The sequence below is a fragment of the Furipterus horrens genome, unplaced genomic scaffold (genome assembly GCF_987537825.1).
Source record: "Furipterus horrens unplaced genomic scaffold, mFurHor1.1.pri manual_scaffold_6, whole genome shotgun sequence".
NCBI lineage: Eukaryota > Metazoa > Chordata > Mammalia > Chiroptera > Furipteridae > Furipterus > Furipterus horrens.
Genome location: NW_028327176.1, coordinates 19,653,290 through 19,680,122, shown reverse-complemented (window position 1 = coordinate 19,680,122; position 26,833 = coordinate 19,653,290). Strand labels below are relative to the sequence as shown.

The 26,833-nt window shown below is 41.6% G+C and overlaps 1 protein-coding gene across 6 annotated transcripts in view; it reads right to left on the bottom strand.

Moving 5' to 3' along the window:
• Positions 1–26,833, bottom strand: part of LTBP1 (latent transforming growth factor beta binding protein 1) — a 376,691-nt gene that overhangs the window by 317,588 nt on the left and 32,270 nt on the right. For all 6 annotated transcript variants that reach the window (XM_090281121.1, XM_090281125.1, XM_090281124.1 and 3 more), the window contains exon 3: positions 15,564–15,861. In XM_090281121.1, the coding sequence (XP_090137247.1) occupies positions 15,564–15,861 (298 nt within the window). The remainder of the gene's footprint in view (positions 1–15,563; positions 15,862–26,833) is intronic.

Sequence of the window (26,833 nt, the reverse complement as noted above, 5' to 3'; positions counted from 1 at the left end):
GCTAAGCACACTAAAATGAGCTATGCCTGTACTTCTCCCACCACGATATCAAGGTATCCAGCCAGTTAGAGTGATATTTTTTAAGCAGAAGCAAAAAGAAAGTTTTTTATTATATATATAGTTTAGTATTAAGTAAGACTGTACAACAAAACCTCTTAGAAAAACCATACAAGAACTCCCTTAAGAAACTCATTTGTTTCTAATTTATGTTCTCCATTAGCAATGCGTTGTTAAAATCACAAGAGAATAAAGCATTGCTCATATGAATTAATTCCTATCCATCTCCAACAAGGGGAACCGAAAGGTCGGCTTTAGCATCCAAGGAAAGGCAATTATGCACAATGAGCAAAGGAGGTGGTTCAAGGTTACCCTGCCAAGAAATGACATATTCCAGCGGATTCAAACCACCCTCTTCAAATTTTGGCATTCCGTAGTATAAAAATAAAACTGAAGTTCACTGAAAAGCCAAGCTTGCCACCTGCTGCCCGATGGCATAATCGTAAAAGTTTAAATTATGTCCACGTTTTGTACTTAAACCCTTTTATGATCGGTATGGATGTTTGCATTTTCTGTACTTTTTCCTTAAGTTCTCATTAGTTTTTTCTTTTTTAATAGAATGTCAGATCCAGAGCTTTTTAACCAGATGCTGTATCAAACCCTTTACATAATCACTTATGAGAAGTGTGCCTAACACACAAAAAAAAATGTTTTTAAAGAAGCCCTCCCAAACTATTATTCGTGTCGTGTGTATGATGAACGGACCGATGTGCAGTTGTGTTTATGACAGTACCCAGGCCAGGGAGGAATTCCTTTGACAATAGGCCAGCATTGTCCTAGGTCCCCACAGCCTGTCATCATTCTAGATGACAGAAAATAACTAAATCCATTTTCTGATCCATGCAGACTTTAAAATATAAACACTAATACTCTAACTTTAGTGTATATACATTTACGTACATTTAATTTTAAGTAGCAGCCCAGCTAACAAAAAAAAAAAAAAAAAACAAACCACTCACCTCCAAGATTTCAGCATTGCTTTATCAGACCTAAATATTTAGACTTTTAAATATCTTAATTATGTTATATTAACAAGCATTTTCATGGGTCAAATATTTCTAGTATTATTTTTGCATTTGAATGCATTCTCAGAAAAACTGAGAAGTAAAAGCATTTTATCCATATTTTTTCCTTAAAAGAAAACAACACACCTCCAAGTTTGGCCTCATTCCTGTAACTTTGTAGATCAGTGTATCCATACTATCTTCCCCTCAAAAAGAAACATAAAACACTCCTAGGGAGAAAGTGAAACTTTTAATTTAGGGAAAAAGTATTGAGAGGAAGAAGGGAAGGGGGAGGAAGAAGGGGGAAGAGGGGAAGGGAGAGGGAGACCCTGAAAACCCATCACAAGGAAGATCAGGAGAGAGAAGGTGTACCGAACCCTCCGTATGGTCTCCTTTCTCCCAGGAAGCTGGGCAGGCGCGAGATTCCTAGAATCTTTTTGGCAAACAAACTCATCCCACCATACTGATGCCCCTTTGAAATAAAGCTTTAAAGGCTTTCCGTGGTGGAACCTGTCCATATGCAAAATAGCACCCATGTGAGTTGAAGATTTTTAGTTGTCTGGGAACCACTATGAAGCAGACAATAAAAAAATAATTCGTTTTCAAGACAGAGGGCACCATCAGGTTGCACTATTTTCTCGTGTGTGTTTTCTCCCGAAACACTAGAGGCAGCGTCTCCATACAAAAGGAAGCGTATCCAGTTGCAGCCTGTGAGCTTCGGGATACTGCTGTTCCTGGGAAATAGCGCACTCACAAATGCCCTCTTCTGCTGTGGCTGGTGTACCTTTTTCTTCAAAAACACTACAGAAGCTATGGATTCATGCACCATTGTTGCTCGGTGTTTCCGATCAGGCAAAATGTACTGGAAAGTATTTCTGACTCTGTGAAAGAAAACCCTGCTGTGACTATCAAGTAGCATGTTACTGGTCTGATGACTTCACAAAGCAAATCATAAAGACTTCCCTAGCAACCTCTGGTCCCATAGCTAAATTAAATAACAAACAGAAGCAAAATCTGAAACAAAATTGCATTATTTATTACTTAACATCACCCGATAAATAATGCAATTTTTTGTTACAGACTTCAATTATGGGTAATTCGTTTTGTTAAATTATGCTACATAATAACTAATGAGCATACCTACCATCCAACTAGAAACTAGAAAATGCAATCCAACTAGAAAGATATCTACAGCCTGGAAACACACAGGTGGTTATACTCTATCCAAGGCTCATTTCTAGCTCATCAGTAAAGACATCATGAAAGATGTGGGATTCTAGAATAGCATGAAAACCAAAGAGAGGAAGCAAAGAGATCTGTGTTCAAGGAGCAGCAGCAGCATGAAATGGTTATAGTGACAGCTAGAGCCAGCAAAGGTGAGGAGAGGACATCGGAGTCTGATGAACATGTGGAGAAGAAACCGAGGCTTTGATTTTTCTACAGAGCATGATGAACTGTCACAAAATGTGTTTTCAAGAGTGTTAAATCTGATCAACACAGAAGAATCTGGTTCTGATTATGGGTTGGTGAATATAAATCCAGGGATAGAGTGGAATAAGGAAAAGGAAGCATTCAAAGGCAGTCCCCACTTTACCCCCTACCGAAGTGGAGGAGATTGTGTATTATTTGATTTGATGTGTGTGCGAGCACGTGTGTGTGTGAGAGAGAGAGACAGACAGACACAGAGACAGAGATAGAGAGAGAATCATTAGACTACACATAATTCCTTAGCTGGAAGCCAAGGGAACCATCTTCTTGACTGGTAGATGGTCTGCATCTCCTCCGTTTTAAAGAAAATACGCTTTCCTCTTGAGAAGCTACTGTGAGAGGTAGGCCTCTTTTGGCATCCCTTTTTCTAACCTGCCTATCAACCACCTGACCGAGATTCCCACAAGTAAGCCTGACACTTCTTTAGCAGCTATTAGAGGCATCTCTCCATTTCTCGGAGCCCCATTCAGAGACCCTTGCTCTGAATTTCAAGGCCTTCCATAATCTGAACCTCCCCACTCAATCTTATTTCCTGCCATTCTTCAGTCTCCCACCTGTTGTGCAGAAATAAAACACTCACTCCCAACCTATCTTCCATCCTATTCTTTCCTGTGCTTAAAGTTTGACCTTCAAGTACAGGACTTTTCCGAGTCTTCCAGACTCCAGTAAGTGTTCCTTTGCTCCAATCCCCACTGATTGCCCCCTTCCTAATTCTCCACTAGAATTGATAATAGGTACCAGTCACTTAGGTACTTATCCTATATTATTAACTACTTTTCAGGAATGTTAGCTTGATCCCTCAAACTGAAGTGCTGAATCACTACCAGACATGCAGTTAACACTCAATAAGTATTTGTTGACAGACTGAATGAGTCAACTACAGTAAACTAAAAATCCGTGTTGTGGAGGTGAGGAGAACTGTGATTCTTTCTTCAGGATGGCGACCTGAGATAAAGCAACCAGTTAGAATTGCACTGAGAACTACTGATGCTTGGAAAGTTATAGGCGATTCAGTAAGACATAAAGATTTATGTCTGCATCAATCAGCAAGCCTCTCATAGGACAGAAGAATTCTGAAATATATTACTCAATAAATAATAGATTGTATTCTTGTCCTCATAAACAATGGGAATGTCCCCAAAAATTGAATTTAAGAAGTTTCTTCCAAATTTTGAGATAAAAATAAATAAGTACTCATAACATTCTTTGTATACCAGTACCCCCACCTTTGAGAGTTCTTGAAATGTCTGACAAAAGGGAACTTTCACATGAAAAGAGCTCTTACAAATAAAATAATTTTATAAAACCATGTAACAGAAAATGGAATAAAGAATGTTAGTAGATTATTCACATAAAAATACAAAGGGCTAATAAATATGTAGAAAAGGTTCAACCTCACTAAAAAAAAAATATCTAAGAAAAACAAATTGAAATAAATATGTGAGCAATGTGATAAAAATCACACATCATAGGAATATTTAAAACCAGTAAGACTTTACAAACTAAAATTTATTTGGTGTATCAAAGTTTTGACAGTGACCATGCTTGCTGTCCAAAATACTAAGCATCTAATAGACACCTGTCAATGACTAACATTTAGTTTTACCAAAAAATCACTACATTAAATGAATACAAAGTAACATGGAAACAAGAGAAATTAATTAAGGAGACTTCAAAGCATTTCAACCTTGCATAAAGTAGTTCTAATATGCACACTAAATTCTCCAATAATTTATTTATTTATTTTATATATATATATATATATTTTTGTTTTGTTTTTCAATTACAGTTGTCCCATTTTCCCCCATTTCTCTCCCCCTAAATTCTCCAACAATTTAGATCCATGTGTCACCGTTCGAGGCGTTAAGGCAAGTAAGTTGTAAAATGCGTGTCTCATACATGGAAATGGAATTTTTAGAAACTTTTTTTTACTCCTTCAAAAGAGCTTAGTTAAGTCCAGATAAGTAGGAGCCACAGGAATGGCAGAGAAACAGAAAGAGAGAGTTTCGAAAAGGGGAGAGTTGGAAAACAGTTATTTGTGCCCAGGAGTGTGAAATGGGAAATGAAGGCTGCTTCCTTTCAAATCTCATGTCTCAGAGTAAAGTGCATCCTAATCTTCTCAAAGGGCCTATGTCATCTTCCTGTTTGAGTTAAGAACATTCTTCCTAGAAATATAATTAGGAAGGATTAGCTGCTGCATAAAGAGGCTTTGAACAAATTAAGAAAGAATGATGTCTCACTTTAGATTCTGTCCATCAAACCTCCAAAGACCAGCACTTGGCAAAACACCAACACCAAGCAAAGAAATAAAAGGCAGCAATTTGAAAGCAGTAAAAGTGATGTCTATGTCAAGGAAGCCCTAAAATAAGAAGTTTTAAAAATAAATTCTGTATGTGTGACACACAGCCCAGCTAGTTTATATTTGTGTGTTTATTTTTTAATTTATTTATTAATTTTAGAAAGAGCGGGAGGGAGAGCGAGACATCAATTTGTTGTTCTTATTTACGCCTTCATTCATTGGTCAATGCTTGTACATGCCCTGACCGGGAATCGAACCCACAACTTTGATGTATCAGAATGATGCTCTAACCAACTGAGCTACCTGGCCAGGGTAGCACAGCTAATTTTCAAATATTTGGGAACAACATCTATATTGGTAACTTACTATAATGAAGAAATTGTCACAATTTCTTCAAGAGACAGAATATGTTTTGACTAAGTGAACCTTATTTCGAAATTAAACAATATTTTGTCGGTCAACAGTGGTTTACTAAAAAATATATGAAACAAAAGATTTTCAAAACTAAAAATTTTCACTCTTCTATCCCTTTCCTTTTATTTGTAGAAATACTTCAAAATACTGTGCTTCAATAACACCGTGCAAATTTTTTTTCACAGTTTTGGTAAAAAGAGTCAGCTGATGGCACTGAAAGACAGCAAGGAGAACATGGAGTAAGAGGTCAAGTTCCAGTCACAGCTCTGCTTCTACCTTCCCATGTGACTCTGGGCAAGGCATTCACCCCTGTAAGGTATAAAACTTTATGGTCCATGCTGTTTGGAAATTGTGGAACATGTGGGTAAAAGAAAAAGAAAAAAAAACCTAATACAGTCATTCTATTTTCCATGACATCCAGGTAAGTTTCAAACAGGACAAGTATCCAGACTAATTCTATTCAAAGATACTGATATTGATAAAATATTTCTTCTTTGTTTTGGTAACAGCTCACTCCATGAATCATATCCATCACTCTGCAATCACATGAACTCTAAGTGAAAGATAATTCAAGTCTGCCTGACATCCCTGTTTGCTTTCTATGAGAGGTGAGCCAATTCTGCATCAAAGTTTAAATTATTAATATTTAATTAAATATTTATGAGTACTAAAAAGTTCAAGCTCATAAACTGGATTTATAGTGTCAGTGCCCGGAGTTTTCCCAAGAGACTGGCTGGCTGGGTTCTGCTGTCCCTTTTTGTTTGTGACTGTGCCTTCTGCCTATCACAGGCATCCTAGGAAGTGCAAGGAACAAGGAGACTTAGCTCTGCAAGATCAAGATGGGAAGACACAGGACACTACATGAATTCTGATAGGTGGAAAATCCTTGTAACGTTGAGAGGTCAGGAAGCAGGTCCCATCATCTCCCATAGAGATACCAGGGCTGCACTACAGTCCTGGAACGGTGGGTGGGCTGACCGAGTGAACTTCTGCCTCCTCTCATCAGTGATTCATTACTTTGGGGAAAGTGAGGCAGCCCAGAGGGCTGAGCGGCTGCATTCCTGCGCGGTCAGACTGCGGGATTCAGAACAGTCACATGATATCACCCTCATTTATTCGTTCACGAAGTACGCACAGTGCCAGGCAGAGTAAATCACACAAATTACAATGAATGCTGTGAAGGCAGGAGGGAGGGAAAATGTGGTGCTAAGAAAATACACTTGCACCTTGGTATGCATCAGCTTCAGAACTCATCCAACACTGTACATGTCGCATTTTGACGAGAAAAAGAAACGTTTCAGCACTGGGTGTTTGCTCGGGATTTGTCACACTTGCTAGAACCTGTGGGCCGCTGCCCCGCAAGAGAAAATGCCTCATCGTTCCGTACGCATCGGTTTTGGCACACATCATGAGTTCCGGAATGAATTAACCACCAGTAACGAGGTGCCCCTGTATCTCTCAGGGAGCGACCAAGGTATCCGAGAATGCTTCCCCCAGGAAACTGAGAGCAGCAGAAGGAGTGGGTGTTAAACAGGGACAGGAGTGCGTGCGTGGGACAGAGGGGTGGGCGTGATGGAGAAAATGTGGCAGGAAGGAGCTCCTTGACCTGCCTGCGACGTGGTGACAGGTTGTTGCCTGTGTATGGCAAGACCAGGGGAAATGGTACAAAATGATACCAGGCAGCCTGATCCCTCGGGAGCGGGAACTAATCTTTCTCCTTAGAGCACTGAGAAACCAGTGGAGGCTCTTATGCAGGGTGAGACATATTCGGAAAAGATCCCTTTAGTTGTGGACACAGGTTTGGACTTAACTCTCTCATACTTTATATAAAAGTCCCAAGCGCTGGGGACAGAGGGCCAGTCAAAGCCTCTGCACCCCACTCACAGGGAAGTCCACCTAACCCCAATGGGAAGAGGAACATTCTCCACTGTCACCCTGCACACACACATAAACATCCTGCCTGAAAGGAGCAGTCCTGAATAAGGGCAGACATTTTCTCCTGCATGAGCAAACCCAGTGTTTCTCCCTTCCTCTGGGTTTAAGTACAGACATTCCTTCCACGGAGAAGTTCTCACCTCCAGGACCATAGATCAGCTCTTTCTGCTGGGTCACCTCTAACACCTTGGAGGCACAGACTCCACCTCAAGAACCTCAGTAAAAACATACTAACCCTAAGCATACTTACCACGTAAGTTATTTAACTTCGCTTTTTATTTCCTATTTGGGCATATTTTTATATCATCTGGGCTGTTCTCGCCACCACGCTCGGACAGAAAACACATCTTATTGGTTCTTTCTTCTGATCCCTGGCAACTCTGGGGCAAGGAACTGCTATAAAAATGCGGTCTTAAAATTTAGTCTACACTCTGCTCAAACAAAAACAAACTCTTACGCCAAGGAAAACAAGGGAAGAGGATTTAGTGCAACCCCAGAGGTACCTTGGAAGGATTTGGGGGGCGGTATCTATGGAATGCCAAACATAGCCAAATGTAAAGAGGAATTTTTACTTTAATCTGCACAACACCCAAATTCAGGCTCTAAATATCATTCTCATGTTCGACACCAGCCATGCAGGCCTGGCCTAAAGCTCACGGGTCCCATGTGTCAGCCAAACTGTATGCTGTTCCAACTGCTTCTCAGTGGGTTCATGGGCGTTCCCACCCTGGTTCTAATTGTCAGTTTGCAGCAAGTCCTCTGACAACTAACTAATTAGTTCAATTTTCAGTGCACAAATTTATTTCGACATAGAAGGATAATCCTATAGGAAAACACTCTGTCAGGCTTAAGGGCCACAGTCTAGTTGTTGTAGACAGGGACTCCTAGCCCTCTGCCATTCCTGTCCACATCTGCCCACTTGCTCCTAATTACCCCCAGAGTCCACAGGCCACTTTGTCAGGGGGTGGGGCCGCTGTATGTCAAAAGGTGCTTATTTACCAGTGGTGTTGACTTTTCAGTCCCCAGTCCCATGAGGCTAAAAGCATAAGGAGAGCCCAGGCCCCTCTTCATGCTTGGTCATTTCTAGGCTCTTGATTTCTTGGACCCCCCCCCACACACACACACACAACCCCCTACTTCCATCAATAAGTGCTTGACTATGCGGATCCCAAGGTTTCAGAGAACAGTGGGAGCCACATTTAGGCCTTAAGTCTACATGATTTGTTTAAATCTAACTTTTATTAAGAGTCATAAGGGCTGGCTCTGCTATTCATTGAAGGGTATTTTGATAATTATTTACTATCCCTTGTGACTACAGCTCCCTCTTGAGTAGCAGGGAAGATTGCCAGGACCAGACTGGGTCCCTAGGAAAATATTGAAGTATGTGTGCCTCCTACCAAGATGTCCATTTACTGCTTCCCAGAACTCATGAGTGGGAAATGGAAATTAAAGTTGCAGATGAAATTAAGGCTGATAACCAGATGACTCTGAGATGTGGAAATTACCCTGGAGTGTTCTAGTGGGCCTCATATCATTACAAGTGTCCTTAACAGTGCAAGAGGGAGACAGAACTAGTATCTCATGTTAGAAGTCAAGATAGTGGCTCCCACTGGGAGGAGGAAGAGGGCAGACCTGGGAACAAGGGGGCTTTGTAGTCCTGGCTATGTGCTACTCTTGGATGTAGATGGTACTCATAAGAGTGCGATATCGCTCCAGAATCACCACCAGGCCGTGTGCATTTCTGATTTGTGTACTTTTCTCTACGTAATTTCAGTTTAACTTCAATTTTTTAAATTTACATTAAATGCATATGAAATGTTGAAAGCAGTCATTGGTTCAATTTTTAGTTCTCCTCCTACCCCCTAAAGTGTCCCGAAATGAACCCTAATTGGGTTCTTTTTCTTCAGCTGTACTCCTTTGCCTTTTTTCCCCATCATAGAGAAAAGATCAAACCATCCATCCCATACACTAATTGGGCAGATCAAATACAACGAGGAATACAGAGAACTTTGCTTTACAAAGGCAAACAGTATCATTCCAAGAGAAAAAGGTAACTCCTGCAACATACGTATACATGGAATGATTTCTGGACAATGATTTAGACATTATTAATATTTCTTCTCCAGGTGAAACGATGAGTAAAGAAATGTATGAAACATTCACTATAACCCCTCTGTGTACCTATGCAGATAAAGAGATGAAAAACTGTGTGGTGTTACAATAATGGTACGTACAGGAAGCACCAAAGAGAAACTCGGGGGAGGGTAGGCAGAGTGGGGGTTGGAGTGAGGGATTCACCCTGAGTCAAGTCCCCCTACAGTCTGGGAGATCATTTGAAGAAACTGAGTGCTGGCCATTTCCTAAGCTTCTTTCCCAAGTTCAGACAAGGTCCCAGTCTCAAGTCTGAGTGCTACAAAGAAGCTCAAAAATTCTTGCCAAAGTTTTCACTGTTGGCGTAGTTTTATAATGAGGTGTTTTGTTCCTTAGGGGTATGAGAGAGTCCAAATAAAGGGAACAGTTTTACATCTTATTGTTGTTCCTGTTCATTGGAAGAGCAGAATACTTCAAGAAACATTCTGCAAATTCTCCCACCTCGACTGTATGACAGCGTATGGCTTTTTTCAAAGACTTAACCAGAGAGAGAGGAAGCTGAGAATGGGACAAAAATAAAGGACAGGGCAGCCCCCTCTTCCTGCAGCACAGACGTCACCTAACACTGCTTCCTCTCCACAGGCCTGTGGTATAGGAGAAGTATTTATTTCTCGAGAACTTTGAAAGTAGAACCCATCGACTCCATGCAGGTTTTAAAGGGCCCTCTCTATATTTAGAAAATAGCTGGTGTGCTATAAACTCACCTGATAAATATACAACGCACGTGAATCATTTCTGTCTTTTAAAAGGACACTTCTCATTTGCTTCTTTTCTCTTCGCCACATCCCGAGAAGATGATGAACAGAGGGAGAGTCAATGTCATTCGATAAATTCAGTCCCCTCAACTGGCTTGAGACAGGACAAACCTAATTTTTCCAGAGAAACGAACCACAATCCTTCATAACATCAGCACACCATAAGAGGATGAAAACGGCCATCAGCAGGGGAAGAAAAAAAAAAAAGGACTGGATATGTGTGAGCTCTCGAGATAGATCTGACACCCACATCCTGAGTAAAACCAGACTTCTTTCTCAGGCTGAGAGAGAGGGGACTGGGGACCTTGTCTTCTGCAAAAGTGCTCCCTCCTTACACAGGACAGATAACAGCTCCCCATTCGGCAAAACAGTGGTCAATTGTACCAACATTCTTGAAAAAACCGAAAGTCATTACCAGCTGATCTCCACAAATCAAACCAGCCTCACTGGGCAGCATGAGGGTGAACACAAACTTTTACAGGAAACTTCAGTACACATGTGAATGATGGTACTGGCAGGTGATGAATAAACTCTGGGAAGCTAAACAGTTTTGAATGTTGCTCCTTTGTGGAGTCTCCTTGACTTTAACTTAAGAGAATTAACACCGTTTTATACAGGGGACTCAAGACAGACACAGGGGATGCACCTGTGACCAAACAGTGGCAATTCTTGTCACCAGCTACATGTAAACAACATCTGTAGGATGCAATTATGAGAGTAACCTGAAGTGTTAATATGGAGTTTCTAAAGAATCTAGTATTATAAAGTGAGGGAAGAGTTCAGAGAATCAGAAGTGACTGCCAAAATGTGTATACAGAAAGATGAAGCATCATTTGGTCTTTTCTTCAGCTCATGGAATAGTCATGATGTGGCCCACAACACTGGAAAGAGAAACACCATGATAATGAATTCCCACAAAAAGAATGAATGAAATTACCAACCAGCGCAATGACAGCTGCCTGTAAGCCACCCATGCTGAGTGCAACCGCATGAGAGACCCTGAGCCAGAACTCCCAGCTAAGCGCCTCCTGGATTCCCGACCACAGACTGTCAGACAATAAATGTTTATTGTTTTAAGCTGCTAAATTTGGGAGTGATCTGTTCTACAACGGTAGACAGTTAATACACCACACTTCCTGACATCGCATCAGCGCCTTTCCTGGAGACGCCCTGCTTCACCAGTTCTTCGTACCCAAATATAACCATCTCTTCCAGCTCACAAACCACCTTCTCCAGAGCCATCCCTGGACCTGCGTTCCCAGACTTGCCAAAATCTGGAAACAATTGCTCCTTCTTTGACTTCCTGAACCACTTTGTATCTGCTTCTAAATCAAGCTGTCTAAAACCAATTCAGCCAAACATAAAACCAATTCATCTAATACCCACCTGCCCAAAATGTGTATTTCTAACGTTCCAGTTCTACTAACATAGCTGTGCCCCAAACATGCCCCCCACACACACGGGCCTCAGGGCCTCTGCCCCCTCCACCCCATATCTTCATGGTTCATTCCCTCACCTGCGTCAGGCCTTTGCCTAAATGTCGCCTTCACAGTAGAGGCTTTCCTGGTGACCTATTTCAAACCACCAGCACTCTCACTCCTTCCCACCCACACCCAACCAGCTCCCCTTGTCCACGACTGCAGTTTTATTTTCTTCACAGCACTTAACCACAAGCTCACCTATGTTTTAATTATGCTGCTCTCACTCCTCTTCCCCCTCTCCAGACTGCCCACTCCAGGAAGGCAGAGATTTTGTTTAGTTGTTCAATGCCGAACTTAAGCCCCTAGAAGAGTGCATGGTACGTAAAATGTGCTCAATAAAAACCTGCTGATTCCATTGGAGAGTACTATGCTTTAGTGAAATAAACCAGGCGGTGAAAGACAAATATCATGTGATCTCAGCTAATACAGGAACCTAATGAACAAAGCAAACAAATGAGCAAAACAGAACCAGAGACATGGAAACAAGGAACAGACTGACAGTGACCAGTGGGAAGAGGAGAGGGGAAGAAGGAGAGAAAGAAGGTGAAGGGTCTAGTCAAGGAACTAGTATAAATGACCCATGGACAGGGACAACAGGGTGGAGACTGGCTGTGGGAGAGGGGGGTGGGCGGGGTAGGGGAGAGCCATGCGGGGGTGGGGGTGGGGGTGATTAAAACTGTAGCATCGTGTAACCTATGTAATGGACATAACGCTCACTAAACATTCTGATGTTTTACGTGTCTTCATGTCTACAAGCATTTTAAGGAGGTTTCATCCATCTCCCTCTTGGCAAAAACAAAACTTTGAAACACCCTAAAAGCAGGCAATCTTAAAAATATATAATTTAAGAATCATTACATTTCTCAAAGGTAGGCAAACTGGTCCCATCACAGGTGCTGCCTTGGCAGTTTGATCGACTATGACTGCAGGTGATCATGTCATTACCTAAATTCAACAGAGGACACACTGCCCCCCTCCCTTTGCAGCCCCCTCAGGTTGTAGATCATTTTTCATTTCAAAATCTCCTTAAGAACAGAATTGGATCTTGTACATCATAATACTCCCAGGAGTACTCAGATTAACAGGGCAACCTATAAAAGTTTATTAAGAAAATAGAATTGTATTGTAATAGCATAAACAATTAAAAAATATTTTAAAAAAAAAGGAAATAGAATTGTTAGTATCTCAACCCATCTCTTCTTATCCCAAAGCACACAGCAGACATGCGCATACACAAGCCTGGAATAATGCTTTTATAAAAAGCATCTTTGCTCAGCAGTTGAAGTCTCCAAAGCAAATTATCTACAAGCATCCCTCGGAGATATGGCAGGCTTAGTTCCCCAAATTGTGTTGTGCAAGCCACACAAAATTTTTGGTTTCACCGTGCATATAAAAGTCATGCTTATCCTATACTGTAGTTTATTAAGTGTGCAATAAATAGCATTATGCCTAAAAATGTACCCAATTTTACTTTAAAAAATACCTTATTGCTAAAAAATGCTAACCATCATTGAGCCCAGTGGAAAAATGGCGCCAACACAGGGTAGCCACAGACTTTCAATTTGTGAAAAGACCGCAATATCTGCAGAGCATAATAAAGCAAAGTGCAATAAAAGGAAGTGCAATAAAACAAGGTATGCCTGTAATGACTTCTATTTTCCCAGAGCCAAGTTAGAGCTGAAACCTTAGCCTCCTCTTTGACTCACAACATTCTTGTCTAAATTATACTGCTGCTACCAAAAAAAAAGAAAAAAGAAAAAGGTCGCTCCTTTATTTGACATCTGACATATGGTTCTCACTAACAATCCATATATACACATCACAGAGGGTCAAAGTCTAACAGGGGATGGTGATATTCAAGATGAATGATGTCGCTTGTAAATTACTTCACAGTTTATGTAAGTAATGGTGCTAGGAAAAGAAAAACAATTGCCATGCACAGTAATCTGACTCTTGATTGCCAAGGCATAGTCCAACACAGAACTGTTCTTTGTTTTTAAGATCCAGAACAATGCTGGAAGAGAGCTGTCTCAGTATGATATAATCAAAGCTTTATATCATTTCAAGGACACAGTTACATTCGTGTTCTGGCACAAAAGAAGCACTACTATCCTTCAGAGAAGGGGTTAGCAAACCACAGCTCATGGGCCAAAAAGCAGGCCCACAGCCTCTTTTTGTATGGCCCACAAGCTAAGAAAGATTTTTATATTTTTAAAGGATTGAAAAAAAATCAAAAGAATAATAATATTGGGTGACATGTGAAATTTATATGACATTCAAATTTCAATAGCCATAAATAAAGTTTTATTGGAGCAGTCACACTCATTCGTTTCGGCATCGTCTGTGGCTGATTTTATGCTATGATGGCAGGACTAAGAGGCTGCAACAGAAACCATATGTCCCACAAAGCTGAAACTACCGGGCCCTTTAGGGAAGAAGTTCGCCACCCTCTACTTCCAGGCGTGGACACTGGGTCCTGCCTGCCTCCGCTTCCAGCCGAACTCTTAACTCTCCATTTCCTGCCTCCATTTCAATCCAAACACTTATTACCATTATTATTCACCTATTAACTGCGTGACCTTGAACAAATTACTGAACCACATGGCACCTCATTTTCCTCATCTGTAAAATGCAGTTAATTAATGACAAAACCTACCTTCCAGGGTCATTGTCAGTCGTAAACTAAAAATATATACAAAGCATCTGAAACACTACCTGGCTAAGTTACTAAGTATTAGCTAGGAAAACTGTTACTATAAGTTATTAGTCATAACTACCATTCCTTCTTGCTGTGAGCTGCGAAATATTTTGACATCTTCCAACTGAAATGCCAGTAAAGTGGTTAAATTTCAAACTAGCCCCCCACCAATTCATTTATCACAGGAGAATTGAAGTATGAGACAAGGAATGAGAAAAAAAAAAAGAAGAAAAGCGAAAAGAAGAGGATGAAGGAGGGAAAAGGAGAAAGGAAAAGTTATAAGAACCCCACTCCGCAGAGACAGTAGGTGGCCTACTCAAATGGGAAGTATAAATTAGGATAATTTCATCTATAGGAACAGATTAAATAACGTCTGTAGGCTGACTGGATCCTAATCACCACGTGGAAGCTGTTTCTCGGAGGGAGAAAACCTAGCAAATTCCAAGCTTACAAATGAACTGCTGGGTCAAGCCGGTTTTTAAGTTGAGAACTTCCTGTATTTTACATTCCTAGACAAATGACAAGTGATAGTTGCAGTCAATTCTGCATCTTGTTATCCATGTGGAGTAGCTAATTAAAAGGAAACAATCTGTGTAAGGATCCTGGGCCGCCAAGAAGCTGCTTCTAATGCGACTCAGAGGACAGGAAGAAGCATTCTTTATCCGAGGGTTCTCATTTTGTTCAGAATAGCACTGCATTAATGCTAAGAAAAGACCGTGTTCCCAAAATAGAACTCAAGCTCATGCACCAAAAACGGACCTGCACGGCAACTGGAAGATACTCTTAACCTGCTACTGAGGTTGGGAAATTCTCTTTCCAAGGACTCACTTTCATGTGAATACCTTCTCTGTGCAAAGCAGAGTTCCTACTTTTCCATACATCTTTTAAAATCACATTGTCTTCCTTTTTAAATTATTGTTTCAAAACTCTAAAGCACCCCCGCCAAGAAAAGAATTTTTTAACTCACAGCTCTACCACAATCAAACAATTATCTTTATTATTATTCCCTTCCAACTTGGACCCCTATAATCTTCACTATTGCTCTGATTTGTGCTTATATATAGTAACTCTTCCCTGCAGAGACTAAACACACACATCAAATATTTTTTAAGAGACTTGGCGCGTAAGCATAACATGTAAAACCTTAAGGAAAGGAAAGACAGGCATTGTTGTTCAAGCGATTTCTGCCAAGAGTGCAGGAAAAGGAGGGTGGTTGAAAGCAATTCATCTGAGAGAGCAGTGGAGGTGCTCCTGAGCAGGAGAGAAGGTCAAAACACTCACTGAGAACGTATCTGCTGGGAGAGTCCTACTGAAGGCTTCGGCTTGAGCGTCAAGGTCATCTGGGCCATGGGACTGACTCTTGGTAGAGTGTCTGCCTTCTTAGATGAAGTGTGTTTTGCTGACTGCTCAGGAGGGAGCCAGGAGGAAGCAGCCCCGGGGCTCTGCCCTCCAAAGGCTGGTGACGAGGTGTCCTGGGCAGCCGTTATCTCACAGGCTTTGCCCTTGGTCCCCGGTTTACACACACAGAGCTGAGGCCGGAGACACATCCCTCCGTTCTGGCATGGGGGAACACAGTTGGCTGCAGAGAGATAATACAAAACACAAGCTTAAAGAAGAGCATTTCAGACTTCACGAATTGTTCCACAGGTTTTAACAGCAGTACCCAGATATTCACCGATAAAATAAAACCATAAGTAGAGACATCAAGACAATGAGGACAGTGATAGTAGCTAACATTTAACATCTTCCTATGTGTCAGGCACTGTCCTACTGTTTATAAACAAATTTAATCTCCCAGCAACCATTTTGTAGATTTTTTATTCTGACCATTTTACTGATGAAGAAACAGACATGGGTTTTGTAGTTTGCCAAAGGTCACACAATTGAAAGGACATGGAAGAGCCAGGATTTTTATGCAGGGAACTGGCTCCCAAGTCATCCTTCATCCCTTCACTAAAGCTGCCTCTCAGAAATGCGCCCAAAACACAGCAACAACTTAAGAGAACGCTCTGCCCTTCCTTTAAATTTGTTTTCTGTGGCTTAGGTTTAAATTTTAAATTTTAGATAGTCAAACAAGACTTGGCAAAAGAACAAAAGCCCAAGCCCAATCTCAACCCCTCAAAAAGTGCTACAGACTTCATCTTGCATAAGCAATCAGAGCTTAGAGACAAGCTTTCTGAAATCTGGTCCAACCCACTTTTGTTTTTTTTTTTTTTAACATGAGAGAAATTCAAGATTAAATGGGTTGAGAGTCATCCAATATACATGTTTATGCATTTGCAGTGCACTATACACCATCCCTGATTTTAGAATGAAAGGCAGTCAAAAAGAAATAACCTCTGTTATCTCCTGTTTGCTCAGACGTGTGCACCTGGAATCACCATGGTGGTGGCCAAGCACAGCTTTAAAGTTAGCAGGGCCCTGAGTCATGGGTAATGTAAGTGGGTTTTTGTCACACGTCCCGTGGGAGTTCACATGTTACTGACATAACCTTATTAGGTTAATGTCATTGGTATATGGATATGATGTCTTCAGTCCCTTCTTTGTTTGTATAAATACATGTATTTATGCCAACCTGTTGCTATCAGTACACCTCTGACAGAAGGAAACCCTTGGTCCTGAGGGAGTCCACAATACTAAATCTCCCATAAAATGCACTGCAAGATTCAGTCCACAGACAATTACAAAATAGATGAGGAGACTCGGTTATGGAAGACTAGAAAGCTCTGAAACCTGTTTCATTATGAAAGAGAAACAACGCTTTTGGCATCTTTCTACAATATGACTACTATTAGTTATAGTAAATAACAGCAAGAAATGGGTGTCAAGTATCAGAATACTAAGCTGACAAATATTCCAAAAGTTGAGAAGGATTCTTAAAAATAAGAAAAGAAAGAAAAATGCACCCAGCTCCCTAGGTGACCTTGGATTAAGTTACTTAACCTTGGCCCCTGCACCTGTACATGTTTGGGGGCAGACGGGGGGCAGTAGCTGCTTGTTCTAAAATGGTCCCCAAGGATAGTTTCCATATTAGGCTTCTAGAATTCAAAGTCAAAAGCAATGCCCTTCTGGAGTTCAGGATTCCAATTTATCAGCGTTTTCCTGACGGATAATCATCGGGTTCCTTCTCGGGCACAGGTATTTATGGAATGCCCCAGGAATGGAAACAGGCTCCTCCCAGAGAGAACAGAAGCAGCCATGAGCGAAGACTGGACTGGCCTTTCCAGGCTGGGCCTCTGCCAGAGATCACCCTCCGGCACTTTCATGTATGCATTCTCTTCATGCTTTCGATCAGAAACGTGTTTCAGGGGAACATCTGAGAATGATTTCCGCTTCTCCTCCCTCCCAAGGTGTACTGCAAATGTCAGCTAGTCTACCAGGAAGGCCGCAGAGAGCAGTTTGCCAAAGCTAGTCCCTCGATGGAGGCGAAGGAGTTAAATCTTCCCCAAGCACCACTGAGAAGATACAGTAAGAACCATCTATAGGACGACATGAATGGATTAGAAGTTTAAAAGAGTAGAGATTTTTTTAACTCTTCACATTTTGTATGTGGTAGGGGGCCAGGGAAAAAAATAAACTAAAAAATTAAACCCATAAAAATTTTCTACTGGAAGAAAAAGAACATGGTATGAAACAGTATGACTATGTACAATATCACCCTTTTGCAGTCAACTTTAAAAGGACAATAAGGGAGATAATTAGACAATTTCCTCTTGCTCCCTACCCCAGCAGGTTCTGGCAGCAGCCCCCTGGAGCATGCTGGCAGGAGCGGCTGGCTTGTACTGGGGGAGATCGGGGAGGTGGGTCTTGGGGGAGCAAGGGACACAAATTGTCTAACTGTCAAGACAAGCCCCTCACCTGACATGCAAAGGAAACCTAGTGTCCTGCAACCAGATTTATCAAGCCGTCCTCCTACGATACTTGGGCCTCCTGCAGCAGTGCTTCTCACAGCGAGCGCTTCTCGGTGTGGGGCTGGGCCAGCAGCAGCAGCAGCACCTGGAAACACTTTACAGATGCACATCCTCGGGCGGCTCCGTCCCAAGCCGGAGCCCAGCAGGCCCACTGCCCCCCAGGTGGGTCTGACGCACACTCACATTGGAAAACCACTGACAAACGGCATCTGGAAACTGGCAATGTTCCGCCAGCAAGTTGTTGAGGCTTTCTATTTTTATAATTGCAAGTTTGGTGTTTTCACAGGACCAGTGCTTTCATTTTAATGAATTCTTGCTGTGATAAAAGCATCGGTTTTATGTTGCCCTTTTATGTTTAATGCAAAAATAAAAAATGTTCCACGTGACCAACTTCTCAAGATAATTATGGGTCTCTTCCAAAAGTTTATACATGTGGTCACCATCTACTTCGCGGCCGATGTTAAAATGTGTAGGCATTTATGAGAAAACTGTTATTTTGAGGTGTTGAAGTATATGGAATATTACAAATGAATATTACAGAAGTACTTTAAAAATGTTTTTTTCCACCAATCGATTCTGGATTTTCCTGGCCAGCTGTGGTTCAACACAATGAGAAAACATTACATTAAGATCTTATCAAGCCAACTGACCTGGAGTCTGCACGATCCTTCCCCATGTGGGAACGCCACCCTCCCCGCCACACCCGCACTCTTATTAGGGACTTCTGGACCCAAAGGTAGGTACGACGACCCATGTCCAGCTCGAAGCAGCTAGAGGAGCTCGAGACCTTCACCCATTGTCCTTTATAAGATTACAAAGGGTCTTAAGTCTGAGAGGGAGGGACTGTTATTTTTTATTGTTAAAATAATTAATCATTTATTTATTTAAAAAAGAAGAATATATGAAAGGGTGAAGCGGGAGAGCTTGTAGGTATGACCCATGGTCATGGACTTAGGGGGGGATTGCTGGGGGAGGGGGTGTGCTGGGTGGAGGGGAGCAAAGGGGAAAAAATTGGAACTATTGTAACAATATAATCAATAAAATATACTTTAAAAGAAGAAAAAAAAAAGATCTTATCAGAGGGCTGGGAGGTGGTCCTCAGGCTTTGGTGCACCTTAGAACCAGCTGGGGAGCTTTTAAAACTCTCAATACACAGGCCTGAATGGGAGGGAGGCTGGGAAAGGGATGAATAAGGAGAAGGGATTGAGATGTACAAATCGCCAGTTATAAAAAGTCACAGGAATGTAAAATACAGCACAGGGAATATAGTCAATAATATGGTTAATAACTATGTACAGTGTCAGATGGGTAGCAGACTTACGGGGTGATCGCTTTAAATTATATAACTATCTAATCACTATGTTGTATACCCAAAACTAATTAGTAAATGTCAACTCTAATTAAAAAATTTAAAAAATATGAAAACAAAACAAAACAAAACACAGGCCTAATGCCAGCAAACTGAATCACAAACTCTGGGTGAAGGGGCTCAGGCATCAGTATTTTTATTTATTTACTTTTTAACTCTCCAGGTGATTGTAACGTGTAGTCCAGCTTGAGAACCAGCAGGTTTGGGAACACAATCCTAATCCAGACTCGCGGACAGACTAGTCTTCCTAAAGTGCAGCTCTCTGAATTTTTTTTCTCCTTCATTCAACAACTTTCGACACAGTTGAGCTTCCCATGAGATACATTCAAGACCCTCTACATCTCACCCCCACCTCCTTTCCACCCTCACCGCTCCTGGCCCATCCCTGCAGCAGCTCACCACTCCTGCATCTGCACACAGGCCCCTGAAACTCGTGCCTGCTGGAAACCTCCTCCCTTTCTGTGAGGTTTTTCCCAAATGCCACCCACCCCTACCGTGATCTTTGTAACACCTGAACTCCTGTCCCATTTTCATCATTCACTTCCCGTTTCACATCTCCAGTCACATATACTAATCATCTCCAAACAACGTTCTCTTATTTCCCAGCTAGGTGATAAACTGCGACGTCAGATCACTGGCTTATACAGAGTTTTATAGACCCGAGGACAGGAGCCTGAACCTCATCTTGGCAGCGTGACTGACATGAATGCAGGGCCACTCCTCCGCAAAGGATGCCTTGATTTCAGGACCTCTGTAAAGGGGAGGGGGATCTATCAGCAGGCTCTGAGTCCCGCCCACAGTAACACCCACACCTCCAGCCAGGGTCTGTATGTTGTTTGCTCAAATAGCCTCCGATCCTTCGAAGATGTATTTTTTCCAAAGATGTTTTAAGATCAAAATTAATATTAAAATAGCCTCCGCTATGTATGAGGTCTGTACGCTTGTTCAACAGGACTCCTGTGAAAGAGTTTCCGAAGCTCAGGTCCGGCGGGTTCTAGAAGAACTCTGAAATAACTGGGCAAGGACTCCCACCAAAGAACACAGCAATGGGCTGGGGGGTGCTGCACTGAACTCCCAGCACCAACACACATTAAGGGAGTTAGTATAAGAAATTCAAGAGCAGCAGGGGGAAAAGAGCTCCTGGGAGATCGGCAGCCGTCCGTCTCGAGAGACGATGATGTAGCTTCTTAAGAGTCTATCTGCACCGCCGAGAATGGTTGTGCAGTCCGACTCGGGAGTGACACGGTATCTGTCTCCTCCCGTGTTGAATCGACATCTTGTGATGACGCTGGAGTGTCCTCTCCAGTGAAGCTGAAGCTACAGAGCCTGGGCAGGGTGATATGGAGGGTCTGCTGTTGCCCATGCAGCAGACCCCCCCTCTTTTCGCAGCTGAAGGATCCAAGGGAAAGACGGAGTCAATACAGCTTGGCTTCAGGTGCGCCGCAGGAGTTGCCGGTGTTGACTACGATGTCAAACCGCCTTAGGGACTCCGGCTCCGGATTTTCTGTCGGGGTTTACTCCCTTAGCCTTTCCCCTGAACAGGTATGCCGCAAGGCAGCGGAGGTTTTTTGGAGTCAGAGTTTTCCTTCTCTGATGTGCCCTGACTGGAAGATCGAACCAGCGACACTTAGCTCGCAGGCCGACGCTCAATCCACTGAGCCAAACCAGCCAGGGCCCTCCTGGGAGATACTCGTTTGTAAAAAGGGAGGGGAGGTCACAATTCATAAAGCAGATAATCCAATCAAGTGGATAATCTGCTCACAATAAGCACTGTGAGTTAACCCGCCAACTACCCCTTCCATTTCAAACAAAACAATGATTTTAAAAGGTGTGTGTTTGGTTGATTGGTTTTTAGGTTAAAAAGACAGGTTTCCAAGCTTGTCCGAGGTGGAATGACTGTTTCCAAACAGGCCTTTTTTCCATAAACAACTTAAAAAAAAGGACGAAAGATATAAAACAGCTGTTGTCAGGCACCAGGCAACTCGCAAGTGAGGACTGTGACTCCTAAGGGAAGGGAATCAAAGAGGTCCGTGAGCCCACGAGCACCGGACCATCTGCGGCAGGAACTTTGCAAACTGTGGCACAAGCAGGAATCAAGCGGAGAGCGAGGGGCTCCTGAGCTGAGACGGCAGGAGGCTGAGCGGCGGGAACCGCGGGGCAGAGACCTGCACACAGAGGCCTCGCTGGGCTACAGAGGTTCCCCTGGAGCCCCCGCCTGATACTAAAGCCCCAGAACCAGACAACATGAGGCCCAGCTCCCCCGGATGTGTAAGGTGCCAAGGTCCCAGTCCTGACCCTCCAGAGTAAGGACATTCAATAGAGATCCCAGAATAGCAAAACCTCAGTATCAAAACCAGGCAAGAAAAATACACAAAAGAAAACTAACACACAAATCTGTTAAGAATATGATGCAGCCCTGGACAATGTGGCTCAGTTGGTTGGACATCATCCCACAAACTGAAGGGTCACGGGTTTGATTCCCAGTCAGGGCACGTACCCAGGTTGTGGGTTCAGTCGCCAGTCAGGACACATCGGAAGGCGGCACCAAACTATGCTTCTCTCTCACATCGATGTTTCTCTCCCTCTCTTTCCCCCTCCTTCCCCTCTCTTTAAAAAACAAAAAAAAAACAAAACAAAAAAAAAATATATATATATATATAGAGAGAGAGAGAGAGAGAGAGAGATGCAAAATACCTGAATAAAATATTAGTAAGTGAAATTCAGCCATATTTCAAAAACAGAAGGCAAACAATTAATTCCAGAAAGATGAAGATGGCTTTAATGTCAGCAAATCTATCAATGGAATTGCCCATGTTAAAAAATTAAATGAAAACTTATCTCAATGAATACAGAAAATCTTTCAATACATCATTGATTCATGATTAAAAATAAAAACTGTTAGCCAACTGAGAATAACAAGGTATTTCTTGTTCTGGTACAGTACGTACAGCAAATCCCACAACAAGGAACACCTCTGAACCTACAACAAATATTATGTGGAAGCTTCCTATCAAAGTTGGAAACCAGTCTGATGCCCACAATAACCTCTAATAGGCAATTGTGTAAGTTCCAGCCAACATGGCCAAACAAGAAAAAGAAGGAAAAGTTCTGAGAACTGGAAAGGAAGAAAGAAACGTATCATTATTTTAGGTTACCTAGGTGTCTATGTAGATAATCCAAGAGGCTCTACAAACTATTACAACTGATAGGATAATGTGAAAGCCCAGCAATTTCACTTAATAGTCTCATAGAGGTGTATACAAGAATGTTCCCTGCACACCACTACAGTGGGAAAATACTGACACTGATAAATTCATAAACTATGATATATTCATTCACACAATGGAATGCCATATAGCAGTTAAAATCATGAGCTAAATCTATACCTATTAAAGTGGATGGATCCTGAGAATACATTGCCTAAAGAAAGCAAATTATAAGCTGTTATTTTATTATACTATTACTTATATGAATCATAGTATAATAACTGTCCATGTCAATAAAATACATAAAACAGTACTATTTGTTTTTAAAAATACATGTGAAATCAACAAAAGCATAAAATATGTACTAGAGTCATACTAAACTCACAACAGCAATCACCTCAGGGAAGGAAGGGGAACAACAGTAGAGACGGAAATAGGTCACTTTGTTAGAATATTTTTTTCTTTAAAAATAAAAAGATGGGTAGCAAATATGACAAGCTGACCTATATTAACTGTAGGTGCTACATATATAGGTGTTTATTGTTCCATCCTTTGTACTTTTCTGTGTATTTTTCAATTTTTAAAAATCAAAGTAATTTTTTTAAAAAATACAACAAAAGGCAACAGAATTGAAGGCAGTTAAAACCTGTTCCTTAATCATAGGGTGCAGGGGTGATATTAAGGATGAGGTCAGAAATTGCCACCATGACCATGATGAACACAATTTGCAAATATTGGGCTTGCAGAAAGTCACGTGTCATGACCTGAGTGCGCCGGATAGGCAACAAATTCCTACTCCATCCTGGCTGCCATGCTGGTCTTCTGAAAACACTCTTTCATCATTTGGAACAGTCAAATTCTCAGCTTTTGCCCCAAACAGTAAATACCCTTGGACTTCTTCCACCTATGACTCCGACTCCAGTTTGACAAGCTGATCCTAATGCTATTTAAAAGTTCGGTGACTGTATTTTTAGGCAGTCACCCATGCCCCGAAGCCCAGCCTCCATTGCTTTTACTTCTAAAAAAGTAACTACTAGTTATATTTAAAGCTCGTCCCGGCTCACACAGGGCAAACAGTGTGACTCTGCCCCTCGCCTTTCTCTCCAAACAAGTTGCAGCATGTCTCCCGCATGTGTCCCGGGAGAAATCCGAGTCTAACTGTGTCTTCTGTGATCAGAGACAGCAGGTGAGAAATTGCTTTGCTCTGTGAGTCTTCACAGTAATTCCCAGCTGCCCTTTGAAGTTATTCAATAACACTAAGTGATATCAGATCACAAGAAACCTAGCATGAGGTCACACATTTTAGTCTACTCTAACTCCGTCTGCTCCTTGTACCAAACCCAAATAAATGCTGCACTTTCCTTGTAAATGTCTCTGGGTCAGCTTCCTCCAAAATCCCTAAAGAGCAAAGAATATTAGCATAACATCCCAGTGCCTTTTCTCTCCAGCCTTGTGGAATAATGAAGCATTCCACATAAGCGAGTTTTCTAGATGGGTGAGCCAAGCACCGATACTTTTCATAACCCTTATGGGTTTGGACTGTCATGCAAATTCATGTGAAATACTTCACGGGGTTGGGTGTGTGGGGGTGTGTGTGTGTCTGTGTTCGTGTGTGTGTGTGCTTGGATTGTTCTCTCTCCTCCAAGTCAGGCTGTCATATAGCACAGGCTTTCTGCCCACCGTTTTATTTCCATCCTGTGACTTTTCTAATCTACAGTCAAGTGACAACTTAAACCAAGCAGTCAGAGGGGCGAACACAGCACAAACTATACAGAACACAAGTCAGAAAAGTTATGTGCAGAATCTCAGAACTCGGCTGAGGAGTTCAATGCCTTGATGTTAAGGACTGGGCCCTCATCTGCCTAATTTCCCAGGAGCTGTGTTCTGGACGGGCTGAGGTTCTCAAAGGCTGAACTCAGCAGGAGTGGCCTACTACCATGTGATTCAGTTTAAAATAGGTGGTCCACTGGGGCCAAACACACTCCTCCTGATGCCATCAATAACTGTGAAATCACTCACAAAATAGAACATAATTAAAAGTCATAAGTCATGTGAAGGGAAAACCACCAGCACTTTTTCAGGGCCCTGTTTCTGATCTTATTACTGTCATTTTATGAAGTTGTTTGCTTTTTTTGTTTTTTTAAGTCAGTGCAAAAAAAAAGGAAAAGGAAACAAAGTTAAAGATCCACAGTTTAGACAATATAAACATGTAATTAAAAACAGAAGTAAAAAGATAAAAACCAGCAACATTTTTTTCAGAAAACATTATTATATACAAAGAATTAATACAAGTTGTCTTTAACCAATTAAGACTAAAATCAAAAAAGGAAAAAAGGAAAGAAATGACAAGGCAAGAGAAAACATAATTAGTAAATAAGCTTTTGGGGTAATGTTCAAATTAATTAAGTCATCAAAAGAAATGCAAACTGAAACAAGATGAAACAATATTATGACTACTTAATTTACAAAAAGATGTAACATTATTAATACAAACTGCTGCAAAGATGGCAGTGTCATGGTACAAGCCTTTTAGAAAGCAGTTAAATACCTTTCAAATATTTTAGTAGCCTCATTTCTAGAAATTTATCCTAAAAGTCAAAAAAGGAAATAACTATGCACATACATATGTCCCACTGTTCACAGCAGAGTTATTTATACCAATAAAAAACGCAAAGGAACCAGACAAGTAAAGTGTGGTATTACAGCCATTCAAAATTACAATTATAAAGTGATACTATAAGCTTTCTAAAGGTTGATAATATCAAAGTTAGTAAAAACACAAGGTTACTCAGCCATTCATTCCGTAATTTATTAGCTTCTCTAATAATAGTATAATTTCATCTTATGCACAAATGTTGGTACATATGTATAATTACAAGTTTTTCTGACAAATCTTGGGTTTTACAGACTGTGAATTATTATGCACATAAAGTATTATTATAATTAACATCTTTATAATCCATTGGAAGACCATATAGATCTAAATAATACATCTAAAACCCTGTTTTAATCCCATCATATTATCTTTCTTCGTTCATTATTCAAACATTGAACCCCTCTCTCTTATATGCTAGCACTGTACCGAGAACTGTGGATAAAAAGACGAGACAAATTTCCTGCTATCAAGGAGATCAGAATCCAGTAGGAAAAACAGGTAAGTGTAGGGGGAAAATCTTCATACCGTTCTGTATTGGAATATAAAGACATAGGAGAAATAAGAAACAAGGGGCCCTGATTGGGCAATTGACAAATATTTGTGAATTATTATATTCACGGGACCAAAAAGGATACAAGGTATTCTTAGAATCATTGGTTTCCTTGAGGAGATGGAGAAGCCCACCTGCGCAGGCTCACCTAGTGATGGACGCATGCAGACCTGAGGCCGAACTGCCCCCAGCTCTGCGCCCCTGGACCAGTTGCCAAGTTTGACCTGCATCTTAGCTCTTCACTCAACAAAACACTGAGCAACAGATTTGCTCTAGGCACAGACACGGGCCTATGAGTAGCACTGTAGACAAGAAAACACCATCTCTGCCCCAGGGAACTCAGGCAGGGGCAGACAGGAACAGCGGTCATAATTGTTGCAAGCACTGCAGAAAGAGAATGGTGTGCAATGCGGGGCCCACTCCTGTGGGATTCAAGGTTTTAGGAAGGCCTCCCTGAGATCATGAACTTCAGATCACATCTGAAAACAAGAGAAACAAGTAACACTTAAGACTGGCCCCAGAGTGGGGGGCCAAAGGTTAGTGGTGAAACCTGCCACAGAGCCATTAAGAAGCAAAATGCAAATGGGCTCTACTGACTCATGAATGATATTTCTTAATAAATCAGGTTCAGGGAGGTAGGGAAGGAATTATAATATACAGTGATACCCTGGTACTCGTCATTAATTAGTTCCAGAACTCGTGACAAGTGCTAAAACTGAGGAGTACTAAAAGATGAAGCATCTTCTCTTGCGGGATGGCATCGTGACTCATACAAGTTCTAGCAAGGGCGGCGAGTCCCAAGCAAGTGCCGAGTGTGGAAACATTTTTTTCTCATCAAAATGTGACAAGTACTGGGTTT